Source organism: Chinchilla lanigera, unplaced genomic scaffold, assembly GCF_000276665.1.
Source record: "Chinchilla lanigera isolate Chin_1 unplaced genomic scaffold, ChiLan1.0 scaffold00041, whole genome shotgun sequence".
In the NCBI taxonomy this organism is placed as follows: domain Eukaryota; kingdom Metazoa; phylum Chordata; class Mammalia; order Rodentia; family Chinchillidae; genus Chinchilla; species Chinchilla lanigera.
Genome location: NW_004955442.1, coordinates 12,913,543 through 12,928,683, shown reverse-complemented (window position 1 = coordinate 12,928,683; position 15,141 = coordinate 12,913,543). Strand labels below are relative to the sequence as shown.

At 45.3% G+C, this 15,141-nt stretch overlaps 1 protein-coding gene and 1 long non-coding RNA gene across 3 annotated transcripts in view; one reads left to right on the top strand and one right to left on the bottom strand.

Moving 5' to 3' along the window:
* Positions 1–14,701, top strand: part of Hmox2 (heme oxygenase 2) — a 33,430-nt gene extending 18,729 nt beyond the window's left edge. The window contains exons 1-6 of one of the 2 annotated variants that reach the window (XM_013517724.1): positions 8,532–9,151; positions 10,075–10,193; positions 11,811–11,928; positions 12,336–12,827; positions 13,800–13,926; positions 14,014–14,701. In XM_013517724.1, the coding sequence (XP_013373178.1) occupies positions 10,108–10,193; positions 11,811–11,928; positions 12,336–12,827; positions 13,800–13,926; positions 14,014–14,141 (951 nt within the window). In that variant the 5' untranslated portion in view covers positions 8,532–9,151; positions 10,075–10,107 and the 3' untranslated portion in view covers positions 14,142–14,701. Of the gene's footprint in view, positions 1–8,531; positions 9,152–10,074; positions 10,194–11,810; positions 11,929–12,335; positions 12,828–13,799; positions 13,927–14,013 lie in introns of those variants that run through there. The other variant, XM_005391291.2, reaches the window with a different exon arrangement.
* On the bottom strand, positions 8,003–13,800 carry LOC106149297. The gene is made up of 2 exons (XR_001235368.1): positions 13,615–13,800; positions 8,003–8,506 (listed from the first exon to the last, which is right to left on the bottom strand). It is a non-coding gene; the product is annotated as an uncharacterized LOC106149297 (long non-coding RNA).
* Positions 14,702–15,141: the final 440 nt, after the last annotated feature.

Sequence of the window (15,141 nt, the reverse complement as noted above, 5' to 3'; positions counted from 1 at the left end):
ATATTTTATTTTATTTTATTTTTTTGTCTTTTCTTCCGGTACCAGGAATCGAACTCACAACCTTGCGCTTACCAGGCAGGAGCTGTGCTGCTGAGCTAAATCTCCAGCCCCTAACTGTATTTTAAAATGGGCAAACAAAGCAGGTGTGGTGGTGCAATCCTGGCACTCTGCCAATTGAGGCAAAGGAATTGCAAGTCGGACCCTAGCCTGAGTGATTTAGCAATATCCTGTCTCAAAAAATAAGAAAAAAATTTAAAAGGCCTGGAAAGGTAATTCAGAAGCCCTAGTGACTTGATTCAGCAATTAATTTAAAAGGCCTGGTAACTGTGCAGGTAACTGTATCTCTCAAGGCCCTGGGTCCAATTCCTAATACTAGTAAATAAAAGAATAAAAATGGGCAAATGCTAGGTACAGTGGTACAGGTCTGTAATCCTTCTCCTTGGGAGATAGAGACAGAAGGATTGAGAGACAGAAGGATTGCAAATTGAAGACCAGCTTAAGCAATTTAGCGAGGCCTTGTCTCAAAAAAATTTAAAGGGCTGGAGATATAGCTGAGTGGTAGAGTGCTTGCCTAGACTGTGTGAGCTGCTAGCATATTGCACAACATGAGGACTATAATTAATAATAATATGTTGTATAGAGGCTGAGAGTGTAGCTCAGTGGTAAAACCTTTGCCTGGTGTGTGCAGTGCCCTGGGTTTGATCCTAGGCACTGGGGAAAAAAAGACACCAATAATGTGTATTTCAAAATTACTAAAAAATTCAATTTTTAAGTATTCTTTCCACAAAGAAGCATAAGTCTGTGAGCTGATGGATCTATTAATTATCCTAATTGATCATTTTACAGTGTTTGCATGTATCAATACATCACATTGTACCCAGTAAAATTTACAGTTTTGGTAATTGAAAATAAAACTTGGAAAGTCAAGTCAGATCTGAAGAAAGATCAAATCGAATTTCAAACTGGGTGTGGTGGTACACACCTGTGATCTTAGCACTCTGGGGGTCTGAGGCAGAAGGAACACAAGTTGGAGCACAGCCTGGGCAATTTAGTGAGAAAACCTGGCTCAAACAAGACAAAACAAGTGTATGTATATTAAAAAGGCTGGGTTTGTACCTTTTTGTGAAGGCCTTGAGGTCAGTGCCCATTACGTTCATACCAATTAGAGACATAGTGCCCAATTAAAAATTTGTGTTATTGAATGAGCATTTTTTTGTTACACACACAAAATCTTTAGCTAGTTTTTTCAGTAGGGATTCTGTCTAAGCATTGCAACAATTGTAACTCAGGTTGGAGCCTGGTATGTGGCCCACACCTGTAATCTCAGTACTCGGGAGGCTGAGGCAGGAAGATTGTCCTAAAGTTTGAGGACAGCCTGGGCTACATAATGAGTTCATTATGAATTACATAATGAGACTGTCTCAAAACAGAACCAAAGAAACTTAGGTTGTAGGCCCCCAAGGGTGCTGATAAGATCTGCCCTGAATGAGTCAGGCACATGTCTTTATGAAGCTGCTAGTTTAACTGGGGAAACAAATTGACACTTGTGGTGATACACTATCAGTTCTATACAGAGGTGAACTCTGAGCCTCAAACAGTTTTTGAAGAAGCAATAAGGGACCTCCACCAAACTGTTCAGCAGGAAGGGAACAGTAGCAGAATCCTAGTGTAGAAGTCTCTGAGCAGCCACTAACTTCCCTGTATATGTGAGATAACAACAGTCATGGGCATCAGCTGGTCAGTGTCAAGTGTCACTACCATAGTATATGAGTCAGAGGCCTACAGCATTATTCTAATTCTAAGGAGCAGGTCACCCTGGCATTCCTGCCTCACTGTGCCGGCTGAGCCCAGCAGCCTGATGCCTTTCTTCAGTTGTATTTTCCCTAGGGCAAAGAAAAATCTTTATTGTTCCTGTTTGGATCATTTCATGGGAAATGAATCATAACATACTCCTTAGATTATATTTTTGCCTGGCAGCAGTACAGTGAGCTACCTAACCTTGTGACATTTGCTAGACTTTAGTCTATTGAAGATTTCTTTGGATGATGTATATATAATTCAGAAGCCCTAGTGACTTGATTCAGCAATTTATCAGGTGCAAAAAAAGTCACTTTTCCTGGGTCTTTTTGAGACAGGATCTCACTATGCAGTTCAGGTTGGCCTTGAACTTACTAAGTAGCCTAGGCTGGCCTCAAACTGAAAGTGATTCTCTTGCCTCAGCCTCCTGAGTGCTGGGATTATAGGCATGTGCCATCATGCCCAGCTAAAATTTTTGAAATGAGTGTTCTGGATCAGGATGTCTACAGGAACCTCTTGCTGGAAATCACTGTGATAGGAACTTGCTGCTTCCCTCAGATCAGGTGGTAGAATGAAGACCAGTAGCTGATCTGGTGAATGGATGAAAGTTGAATTACAAACAGAGGGTCACAGTTTTCTGGTAGTGGGAAAAAGGGCAGAGTGATTTTCTGGATTTTTTTTTTTTGTACTGGAAATTGAACTCATGACTTGCGCTTGCCAGGCAGGCGCTTATGCTGCTGAGCTATATCCCCGGCCCCCAATTTTCTGGAATTTTTAATAGCAAGGAGGGTCCATAGATTGACTTCCTGTTGACTAGTTAGTGCAGGGCAGGTCTTACCTGGTTTGCTTGGGGCGATTCTTTTCTCTGGGTTTCTTCCCTTCTCTTCTGTATATTCAATCCTCCTTACCCTTTTCTTTCCAAGAGAATCAAGCAGCTGGTTGGCTAAGAAATACAAGAAGACATAAGACTATTGCTATCTAAATTTATTTCCTGGCCATGTGTGGTGGCACATGCCTGTATTCCCAGCATTTGGGAGGCTGAGGCAGGATTACCTGGGCTACAGAGGCCAATTTGAACTATATAATGAAACCCTGTCTAAAAAAGATCCCTCTCCACCAAGAAAAGTTCCCCTCCTATCTTTGGCAGTATACTTATATACTATACCTTTTGCATACAGATACAGTCAGTGTTTGGGGTCCTTTTTAAATTTTTAAATTTATTTATTAAAATTAAGTTTATTGGTACATTTTAGATATACATAATGATCATATATCTCATAGAGAATTTGTGCCTGACATGATTTTTTTTTTTTTTTTGCGGTACTGGGATCAAACTCAGGACCTTGCGCTTGCCAGGCAGGTGCTTGTGCCACTGAGCTATATCCCCAGCCCACATGATGTATTTTGATTCCTCTTTTTTCCTAATCCTCTCTTTTCCCTTTAACCACTCTCTTTCCCTCCCTATTTACAAAGCTTTGTTTCCATTTAATCCTTATTTAAAATCAGTTTTTGGTGTCCTTTTTTTAAAAAAAGAAATTATGTAAACCTTTTCCTGTGTAAATAACAGCTTATCAGCTTGTCAAAGCTGTGCCAGCATTCCATTGTTTACTGTCCTTTGAGCAAGCCCTACCCACAGCTGTCAGGCTGCATGATTTGTTTTTTTTTCTTTCTTTTTCTTTTTTTTCTTTTCTTTTCTTTTCTTTTCTTTTCTTTTCTTTTCTTTTCTTTTCTTTTCTTTTCTCTTCTCTTCTCTTCTCTTCTCTTCTCTTCTCTTTCTTTTCTCCTTCCTTCCTTCTTTCCTTCCTTCCTTCCTTCCTTCCTTCCTTCCTTCCTTCCTTCCTTCCTTCCTTCCTTCCTTCTTTCCTTTGTTTTGTTTTCTGAGACAGGATCTCACTGTTAGTTCAGGCTGGCCTTGAAATTCACTATGTAGCCCAGGTTGACCTGAACTTGCAGCCATCTTCCTGTGTGTGTCATCACACCTGGCTTGATGTGTGTTCAAACATCATAGTATGGCTATTTATTATTTTGGTAGAGATTACTACGAATATTTCTTGAGATATTTCCCAGAGTGCAATCTTTTGTTTTGGTGTGTATATTTGGCTAGCTTCTTGTTGGTAAGAGAGAGTAAAGTCTACAAATGTCCTACATTTATGGTTTGGAATATCCCACTAATTTTGGGATTCCAGTTTCTTTCAGAGAAAAAAAAAGGATTCAGGTATGGAGATCAGCCAGACCAAGTTTGGACATAAAGCTTTTCAGAGAGTGAAGAGAATTCTTTTCTCTGTTGCAAGGTGGCCTCTCAGGGCCACACTACTAACGAACGGTAACCAAGCCACAGGGATGGATACAGCCTGCCTTCCTTGGCACCAGCCTGTGTGGGTTGAATGCGTTAACCACAGTGTTTTCAGCCTGCCTTGAAGACTCAGTATTCTTGCTGCCAGGGACAGATAAAACATTATCTTTTTTTTTAATTTTTAAATTTTTAAAATTTTTTACAGGAAGAAAGCTTTAATTGGAAGGTCATAGGGAGGACATGAAAGGATCCAGTTTGGCTGGAAGGGTCGGTCTGATATAGGGGTTTAGACTGGCCCTCCACATAGGCGGAAGGCAGCTGTCAAGGACTGGCTGGTAGGCTGGGGTCTGGGTGATCAGTGTGTCATCATCTCGGTCATAGCTCTTGGATTTTGATAGCTAAGGGATGGTTTACTTCCCAGAAGAGGACTCTGAGCCCATGGGGGTCTCATTCACGTGGGACTCCCCCTTCCCTGAAATCCCAGTGATCACAGGTTCAGGACAGTGGTTGGGACTCCTGGGAGTAGCTAAATGTCTCTGTAATCCTCTCACATCCTGAGGCCTCCGACTAGGGATTAGACCTTCCGAATTCAAGGCTGATCAACCCTGTCCAGCCAGATCCTAAATGACCACCATGCCTCATGCAGAGCTGAGAAGAGATCTGACCCAGGATTTACAGTGACAAGGACACAAATGACAGTTGAGCTGTTTTCTGCTGTTAGTCATCTGTTGGGCATCTGTAGCCTGAGTGAAGAGTCGTGGTTCATGGCAAAAAAGGCATTTAAGTCTCGCCTGTCCTAGAAGAAAACAGAAGTCACACTTTAATGAGCAGCTGGCAAGGGCCTTAACGTTGGTCCTCAGTTGCTGAACATCCACAAGGTCAGTTACACCAGTCTCCATGTGGGCAGTAGAGCCCATCCTGTAGTAATTCTCCCTGGACACTGGGAGACTGTGTCAGATCCCATCCATCTTACAGGGAATGGCCTGTTTTCCTAAAGTATTCTTCAGGTTGTATGTTAGAAGTCATAGCCTTCCTTCTAAGTATCTTGGTGGGACCTCCAAGATGATACAGGGGAGATGCTTGATGTCAAATATGCTGTTTGTGTCCCTCGAAGTCAAAGAGTTAATTCTAAGGAACAATAGAAGTTAAACGTAGGAAAATTTATTGGAGAGTAGGAATGGGGGAGTGGGGAACAGGAATAGCTTCTGAGAGACAGAAGAGGTCCTGAATGGGTTGCCCTACATTATCTTTTTTTCCTAAGAAAATCAGTAAATCATGTTTCGAGTTTAGAAAACTGTGTTAGTAGTAGACAGCAGAGCTCTTTTTTGCTTTAAACAAAAACCAGACTACATATTAGCCAGGTGTGGTGGCACACACTTGTAATCCTAGCACTAAAGAGGCTGAGGTAGGAGACAGATTGCTGAGAGTTTGAGACCAGCCTGGGCTACATGAGTTCAAGATCAGTCTGAAATACAAAAGCAAGCCCTTGTCTCAAAACAACAGGCTGGACCTGGTTGGGCAGGCCTATAATCCCAGCACTTGGAAGGCAGGAGTTCAAGGCTAGCCTGGGCTACAAAGTGAGTTCAAGGCCAGCCTGAACTGCATAGTAAGACCTTGTCTCAAAATAAAAACAACAACAAAACCTACATACTGTTGGTAGTATGCATGAGAATGAGACCTTTTGCTTCTTCCGTTTTCCCTCTTTTTAGGGTAGGGTGTGTGTGTGGCGGGGGGGGGGGGGGGGGGGGGGGACATGGGGTACTGAGGATTGAACCCAGGGTCTTTGGGCGTGGTAAGCAAGTGCTTTACCACTGAAGAGGCCCCCCAGTTTAAAAAATTTTCACACAGTATCTCAAAGTTTTTCAGGCTGACTTTGAGCTGTATTCCTTCTGCCTCAGCCTCCTGAATATCTGAAATTACAGGTGTGTGCCATTGTGCCCAGCTTGGATTCTTTTCTTTTTTTTTTTTTAATTTAACAAGTATTCATTGAGAACCTAGTATTTTCCAGGTTTTGGAGCTACAGTGGAAAAGGGAGCTGTGGCCCTGCCCCAGGGGCCAGAGTTGAGCTTCTCACGGACTAGAGGACAGAGTTAGGGGCTGGCAGAGAGGAATAAGAGGGTGTGTGTGTGTATGTGTGTGTGTGGTGTCCGTAAGGAGAGATGGCACAAGTAAAGTCCTGCACAGAAAGAGCAGATGCCAAAGTGAGCATCAGTGGAAGCCAGCTCTCTCTTCACCATTTTTTTTTTTTTTTTTTTGTCTTTTTGAGACAGAGTCTCTCTATGCAGTTCAGGCTAGCCTTGAGCTCACTTTGTAGCCCAGGCTGGCCTCAAACTCACTATGATCCCCCTGCCTCAGCCTCCTGAGTGCTACCTTTTTGTATTTTTAAGAGAAGCAAAAAGTTTTGTTGCTTAAGGAAGACTACATTCTTCCAGAATGAACAATTATTATCAAATAAAGCATAGCTAATATTTTAATCACTTACATAATCACTCTTATGCATCATTACAATTAGGTGCAGACAGCAGGAAGCTTACCTGCAGTTGGTAGCCTGTACACCCAATCACACTTGTTCCATCTTGGCAGTACTTAACCTGCTAACAGCCTGGAGTCTGCAGCCTTTAAGTGCCTGTCTGTGTCCTTAGCATGGCCATGCTGTCTAGAGGCTATGGGACCTTTTACTGTACCCCTTCTGGACAGCCCAGCACCCTATTGTCTCTGCTACCTGAATGCTGAGTGGCTGCAGGCATATCTTGGCTCTTGGGATCCCTAGGGTTGTGAAGCACAGCTTTTTTTGTTGTTTTTGGTTTTTTTTTTTTTTTTTAGGTTTTTCTCCGGTACTGGGAACCGAACTCACGACCTTGCGCTTGCCAGGCAGGTGCTTTGCCGCTGAGCTAAATCCCCAGCCCCTGTTTTTGGTTTTTGTTTTTTTTTGTCTTTTTGAGACAGGGTCTTGCTATGCAGTTCATGCTGGCCTTGAGTTCACTTTGTAGCCTAGGCTGGTCTCGAACTTGCAACGATCCTCCTGCCTCAGCCTCCTGAGTGCTGGGATTACAGGCGTGTGCCACCACGCCCAGCGGTTTTGTTTTGTTTTAACTGAAGGTTGAACCCATAGAATTCTGAGCTACATCCCAGTCCTTGTGAAAAGTTTTGAGTCAGGAGTGGTGGCACATTCCTGTAATCCCAGCACTCAGGAGGCTGAGGCAAGAGGATTGCTGCGAGCTCAAGGCCAGCCTGGGCTATTTAGTGAGTTCAAGGCCAGCCTGAACTGCATAGAGAAACCCTGTCTCAAAAGACTTTTTTTTTTTTTTTTTTTGAGACAGAGTCTAGCTGTTATCCAGGCTGACCTTGAATTTGTGATCTTTCTGCTTCAGCTTCCAGAGTACCTGGAATTAAGGGTGTATACCACCATGCCCGAGCTAGCTCTGTTTCATAAAGTGCAAATCAAGGTCAGATTTAGAAGGCTTGTGTGGGGCTTATTCCAAAGCTGGCCAAACCTTGCCTTAGTTCCTTGGTAAGAAGGCACACAGCTAGGGCAGCCTCATGACATCCTTATGAGCCATCCCATTATTCCTTGAATCTGCAGGCCTTCTCTGTCCAACCCTGAATGCTTTTTGTTGTTGAGGGTCCTTCTCCAGGAAGCCTTTCCGTGTACCATTCTCTGTGTGATGACTACCAGTCTTTGCATTCTTGTGGACTATCCTGTGCACTATACAGTTCATCAGCTTTGTACAGAAGAGAAGAAAGTGCGTCTGGTTGAGAGTCAAGACATGGTTCAAGCCGGAGGCTGAGACAGAAGGATCATTGTGAGTGGGCTACATAGTGAGCTCAAGGCCAGGCTGAACTTCATAGCGAGACCCTGTCTCAGAATGACACCCCCCCCAAAAAAAAAGATATGGTTCATTTTGTATTCTGTTTATTCATTTTAATTTTTTCATGGTGGGGATTGAACCCAGGGCCTTGCATGTGCTAGTCAAGTACTCCACCACATAGCTAAATCCACAGTCCCTACTATTTATTTTTTTCAGCATTCTTGGACATCACCAAATCTCAGTCAAAATGCAAATACAGGGACTGTGGGTGTGGCTCAGTGGTACAGCCCTTGCCTAGCATGCATGAGGAATTCCCAGCACCACATACATACATAAGTAAACAAACCAAGTACGGTCAGTAACATTTATTGAATGCTACCAAATAATAAACATTGTGCTCTGCTGTTTTCATTTAACTTGCTGTAATTAACCCCATTGTATAGATGGTGAATCTGAAGAGGAGATAAGGTTCTTTTTTTTTTTTTTGTACTGGGAATCAAACTCAGGACCTTGCACTTGCCAGGCAGGTGCTGCGCTGCTGAGCTGTATGCCCGGCTGAGAGAAGGTTCTGAAAGACTGTGTTGAGAAAATCACACACTGTAGTGTCCTAAAAGAGAAGAAAGAAAATGTAAGTAGGTACTTAGAGGAATCTCAGAGAGGGCATGCACTGTATATTAACCTGCGCATGAGACAGACTGGTTTTTTTCTTCATTATTCCTTTCAAGGGCTATTTCTTACACCTGTTTTTCCCCCTGGGCGCCTGTCTGAGGGCAGAGTATGTAGAAAATGCTCAGTCAGTATGTACCAATTAAGGTAGCTTTACATGACTCCAGGGTTGGTAGTTGTGTCTTTGTGAGTGACTTTATTATTTGTTGGTGCTACTGTGCTTCTGTTCGTCTGGAAAGTTCCCCAAGTGGGTTGCCCCTTACAGTGGCAGAGTAGAAGCCTCCAGGGATGGAAGATGAGCTTGTCGTGTTGTGGGACTGTATTTCCCTGGCTGACGAAGGTTGAGCCCTTGCAGCTGGTGATGGAAATTGGTTGGCCAATTTATTATTTACTTCAGCCCAGCAGAATTCTGAGTAGGCTGGCAACAGTCTGCTGCTAAGTGACTCACAGACAGCTGACACAGACTTCTTGGTTATCTTCTGAGCTGCTGTGTTCTACTGCACAGTGCTGGGCACAGCCTTACCTAACTAAACTCCAGCTGGCACTCTGTTCCACTGCTTTCTGTACAAGACACAGACACCAACAGGTAGGTTGTGCTGGCCTCAGGTGTACTTGTGGTGATGAGGAAGACTGGCATTGCTTACCAAGCAGAGAGATGTTGTTATCTATGATCAACCCCCGCCCCCACACTAGGGATTGAATCCAGGACCTTCACACTGAACTACATCTTCAGCCTCTTTTTAGTTTTTAGACAGGGTCTTGCTAAGTTGCTAAATTCCTCAGGCTGCCCTTGAACTTGCAATTCTCTTGCTTTAGCCTCTCAGAGTGCTGGGATTTCAGGTGTGTGCCACAGTGCCAAACTTGGTATTTTTGTTTTTTATGTTTTTGGTAGCTTTTAATATTTCTTTCTTTTTATTTTTGCTTTTAGAGACAAGGTCTCACTGTGTAGTTCAGGCTGGCCTTGAACCCACTGTGTAGGTCTCAGACTTGCAGGGATCCTCTTGCCTCAGCCTCCTAAGTGCTGGGATCACAGGCAGGGGCCACCATACCCAGCTGGTAGCTTTTTATTTCAAATGTACTGTAGTTTCAAATGTACTGAAGAGTTGTAAGATTAGCACAAAAAACCTCTTGTATTACTTTTGCCAAGATTCACTGTCAGCTTTCTTGTGAATTCCCCCCCACACTCTCATTCATCCCCTTGCATGTAGGTGTACATTGACATCCCCTTTTGAACTGACAGTAAATTGCCCCTTTACTTGTGAATGCCTCAGTGTGTGTTTCCTAATTAGTTTAACATCAGTGCAATGCTGTTAACCTTGTCTACTGTCCATTTTCCCACTGTCTGATTCACAATATGGTCCCAGTAATGGCAGTTTTATTGTAAAGAAAATAACCCTAGGATGCAGGGACGTCTCGTTGGTTATAGTCCTCAGAGGAGAGTAGAATGGCAGACATTTGAGAAGGTGGACTGCCAGGATGTTTAATCACCATTTTCTTGTATCTCAACAGAACCAAAGTAAGGGTAGCAAGAACCACTCAGCAATGTCAGCAGAAGTAGAGACTTCTGAAGGGGTAGATGAGTCGGAGAGAAAGAAACCTGTGGCCCCAGAAATGGAAAACCATATCAGGTGAGTGATGAGGGCTGGATATATCAAATTGAGGGGCCCAGCAACTTCCATGCACAACACCTGGTTTTGCTTTCTGGTAGCACTAGAAGGTGGTCATGGGGCCCAGAGCTGTGGATCCTAGAATGCCTGGTTGACACTGCAGGGGCCATGTATGGCCCTCTGGGCTTCTCGGTACTCTTATTTACTCTGTTATTTTATCCAAGGAAGTGGAAGCAGGATAGGTGCCGCTGGGGGTTGTTTTGTTTTGTTTTTGTTTTTTTTGAGACAGGGTCTAACTATGTAGCCCAGACTGGCCTTGAACTCACAGCAGTCCTCCTGCCTCAACCTCCTGAGTGCTGGGATCATAGGTGTGCATCACCACACCTGGCTTTGGGAGTTTTGAGGGGTTTTTTTGTTTTTTTTTGTTTTTTTTCCGGTACTGGGAATCGAACTCACAACCTTGCGCTTGCCAGGCAGGCGCTGTGCCACTGAGCTAAATCCCTAGCCCCTTGAGTGAGGTTTTAACAGTAGTCTTAGACATTTTTTCTTAAAAACCTAAGGGGTTTTTCATTGAGCTAAGTGGTAATCAGGCAAAGCTGGCTCCTTTCACAGTGTCTTCCTCAGGGCAGGCTTTATATCTTGTATTCAAGGCCACCTCTCTATAAGCCTTAAATTACTGGACCCTATCCTCCATTATTCTTATCCTCTCATTAGAGCCCCATCATTAGAACTAATCCCTTGATTCTTTTTATACTTAGAAATAGTTTCTAATAACAAGCTGGTTCTCAGCACGAAGGTGAAACAAGCTAATGTTATAAGGAAGCCACCAGAGACTGGGCTATGAGAGGGCCAAATTTTCTCACTCTACTAGACTGTAGATAACATGTGAGCCCAGCTCAGATGCCATCATCTTTAGGATCACAGGTTTTCTGCCTTGGCCATCAGTTAGCACAACTTTTTCTTACGTGATTTTGTTAAGTAATAGAAACCCAAAGCCCTGACCCCAAACTTTGTTTCCTTCTCATCTTTCTACTTCTGGGTCCAGACACATATAGTCCTGAAGACTAGACCCACAATGAAAGCAGGCAGCAGGGCTGCCCCAAGGGGTCCACACTGTCACAGCCCTTTACGGAAGCATGGCCTGTACTCTGGGGAGACACATTTCCAAAGGCAGGCTAAAAGGAGAAGCCTGCAAGTACTGGTGGGATTAGAGGCATGTGTTTATTCTGCCAGTAGGTGGCCACAGAAGCAAAGCATCACTCATGAGTGGTTCCTAGCACACATCGATGGACATGACTCTCATACTTTGAGGAGGCTTTTTTTTTTTTTGAGACAGGGTCTTGCTATGTAGTGCAGGCTGGCCTCAAACTCAACAATCTTCCTGCCTCAGCCTCCTGAGTGCTGGGATGACAGACATGTGCCACCATGCCCAGCTTGAGGAGGTCATTTATTTGCGTGTCAGTTGAGTCCTTGGGGTAGACTTTTCGGCCTTTGTGCCCTAACAAGGCCCAGCTGTTCATGCTAGAGTAAAGTCCTGCCTCCAGTCCAGCAGGTGGTCACCCTGGGACTTAGACTCTTTGGTCTTGGTTCTTTCTGGGGAGCTGAGACTTAACACACACACGCATCCCATCTCCACAGAATGCCTGACCTCTCCGAGCTCCTGAAGGAAGGGACCAAGGAAGCACATGACCGGGCAGAAAACACCCAGTTTGTCAAGGACTTCTTGAAAGGCAACATTAAGAAGGAGCTATTTAAGGTTTGTGGCAGTCAAACAAAGTTGGATTCCAGACTTTGATATGGGGTCAGGGTGGAGGCCTTAGTCCCTGAGGAAGATGCCCCGGAGCTGTTCTGAAGGAGAAGTTGGGCTTTTCTTCATGTTCACTCATTTTTGGCATCAGCTCTGGCTCTCCTGGCTTAAATGGAATAACATCATGATGTAAAGGAACCAAAAGTGTCTGTGTTCCAAAGAATTCATGTCATTCGTTTGAGAAACAAAAGCTTCCTGGGTATGTTAAGTGATTTACCATATAAAAATGGGTCACAGGTTGGGTCTTTGGGGACTGGAAGGGGTGCTACTTGAGGTTTGGTCTCCAGCCACTCTGGTGTGGTTGACTTTATAAAGTTGTAGCCCTTTCTCACCACCCCCTTCTGTCACTCCTCTAGCTGGCCACAACTGCACTTTACTTCACATACTCGGCCCTCGAGGAGGAAATGGACCGAAACAAGGACCACCTAGCCTTTGCCCCCTTGTACTTCCCCATGGAGCTGCACCGGAAGGAGGCACTGACAAAGGACATGGAGTATTTCTTTGGTGAAAACTGGGAGCAGCAGGTGATGTGCTCTGAGGCTACCCAGAAGTATGTGGAGCGGATCCACTATGTGGGGCAAAATGAGCCAGAGCTGCTTGTGGCCCATGCATATACCCGCTATATGGGGGACCTTTCAGGGGGACAGGTGCTGAAAAAAGTGGCCCAACGGGCCCTGAAGCTCCCCAGCACAGGGGAGGGGACCCAGTTCTACCAGTTTGAGAATGTGGACAATGCCCAGCAGTTCAAGCAGTTCTACCGGGCCAGGATGAATGCCCTGGATCTGACCCTGAAGACCAAAGAGAGGATCGTGGAGGAAGCTAACAAGGCCTTTGAGTACAACATGCAGGTACTGCTGGTACTGACCAGAGCTGGCCTGTGGCTCAGCTAGGAACCTTTTTCAGGGGGAGCAAATTCAGAACTTTCTGGGAGAGCATCCAGTGGCATGAGGACAGATAAACTGCAGTGTGTCCTACATAAAGGCAAGGGAACCAAATTGGCACAGAAGTTTGTGGGCCCAGTACATAGCTTCCAGCATGGAAATCTGGTTTGGTAGAGGCCTGTAGATAGAAGGGAGATGCCCCAGCAGATAAGAGAAGGGAGCTGTCTGTCTCCCTCTCATCACAGGATGCTGGTATTAAGGACTGGATGACTTCTCCCTTTTTAGCAAGTCTTGCTTGATAAGTTCAGCTAGAGCCAGATTCATCAAGGAGAGTAAGCACAATAGCTATTTACAACTAGCCTTTAGTTGGAGGCACGATTGAGGAGGCTTATTTGGGTCCTTAAGCATCATGTCAGTCCTCAGAGCCAAGGAGCAGAGCTATGGGCAAGTGAGATGCCAGGCTGACCACAGTTCCCAACAGCCCTTTAGTATAGCTTCCCAGGGCTACCTAGGACAGGTCTGCCCTGCTATGGCATCTTCTCCCACATTCTCATTTTTCTCTTGTTCCTAATAGCCAGCAGTTAGAAATGAAGAAGTACCAGTAGCTCCTTCACATATGTCTACCCTGATAGTTTTGGTTGTTTGAGCCCCCTCAGAGGCAGCTGGCATGGAATGTGTGTACCTGTTTTAACCCAGGGAACCCACCACAGTGGTTGTCAACCTGTGGGTGCTGATAGCACAGATATGGCCATACCTCTTCAGTTTCTGCTAGGGAGAAGTGCACCAATGTCCTGTTGCTCACCCATGGGGTTGCTTGCTTGGCTAGTCAGCCCCCCTGCGCAAGTGCACTTGCTCCAGCTCCCTGAGTGCGAGCAAAGATAGGGTGGGTGTAAAGCAGTCTGTGTAGTCCAGGGATGGCTGTTGGTCTCTGCTTCTCAGATATTTGATGAACTGGACCAGGCTGGCACCACGCTGGCCAGAGACACCCTGGAAGATGGGTTCCCTGTGCATGATGGGAAAGGAGACATCAGTAAATGTCCTTTCTATACTGCTCAACAGGACAAAGGTAGGTTATGGGTTCCAAGCTCCCCTCCCGGGGTGGGCATGTTATCAGCCCCTACTGATACCATGTCTCCTATTGTACTGCACACAGGTGCCCAGGAGGGCAACACCTGCCCGTTCCGGACAGCCATGAGTGTGCTGAGGAAGCCCAGCCTCCAGTTAATTCTGGCCGCCAGTGTGGCCCTGGCAGCTGGACTCTTGGCCTGGTACTACATGTGAAGGACCTGTCACGCCATACTGGCATCCCTCCTCCCAAGTGACCACTGCCCACCCCTACCTCCACTTATCGACTACCACCTCAGGTGACTTTTTAAAATGCTGGGTTTGAGAAAACAAATAACCAATAAAAAAGCCAGATGCCAGAGCCTCTGCCTGATGGCATCTTCTCTGCAGGCCCTATGCACAGCACGACAGGGCATGCCTGGCCTGGGCCTCTCAATCAGCTTTGCTCCAAAGCTCCTGAACCTCTTGGGCCCCCACACACATTCTCTTCATTCTTGTCTTCATAGTACGTGGGGAGCTATCCTTGTCCTGTTAGAAGTGAGCAGCCAGCATGCCAAGGTTCAGGGGTGGGGGTATCCTGCCAAATGATGCTGCTCAATTTCTGGGTCTCTGAGCCTCTCAGGAGCTTGTGGATGGGCAGAGCTAGGCTTCTCTGCTTCTGCAGCCCTAGAAATTCATCCCTCTCAACTAGGATGCTCATGAGGTCTACTCACCTGGGCTGTCCCCTCTAACCTGTATAAACCCTATAGCACTCAATAAAATGGACTCTGCATATACCCTCCTTCCTTATTTTAAGATAGGGTCTTGCTATGTAGTTCAGATTGTCTTTGACCTCACTATGTAGCCAAGGCTGGCCTCTAACTTCTGGTGATCCTCTTGCTTCAGCCTCCCAAGTGCTGGGATTACTACCATGCCAGGCCCACCTCACACAGGGTGGGTGAAACTTTGTGAGGACCCCAATATACAATAGAGAAGCAGAGTCCTCTGAGAACAGTGGCATGTTGTATCCATGTGGGGAAGGGATATCTTACCTGACAGTCCCGCAGAGCTTTCTTTTGTCCTCATGTGCTCCTCCAGCTCTACCGGTTAGCTCCTAGCACACCCGCCTTGTCACCAAGACTCTGAACACCTTTATCACAAAGATACCATTTATCTGGACCTGTGATTTTTTTTCTCGCTTTGATACTTTGGAGGTTTCACACATCTATCTGTACTT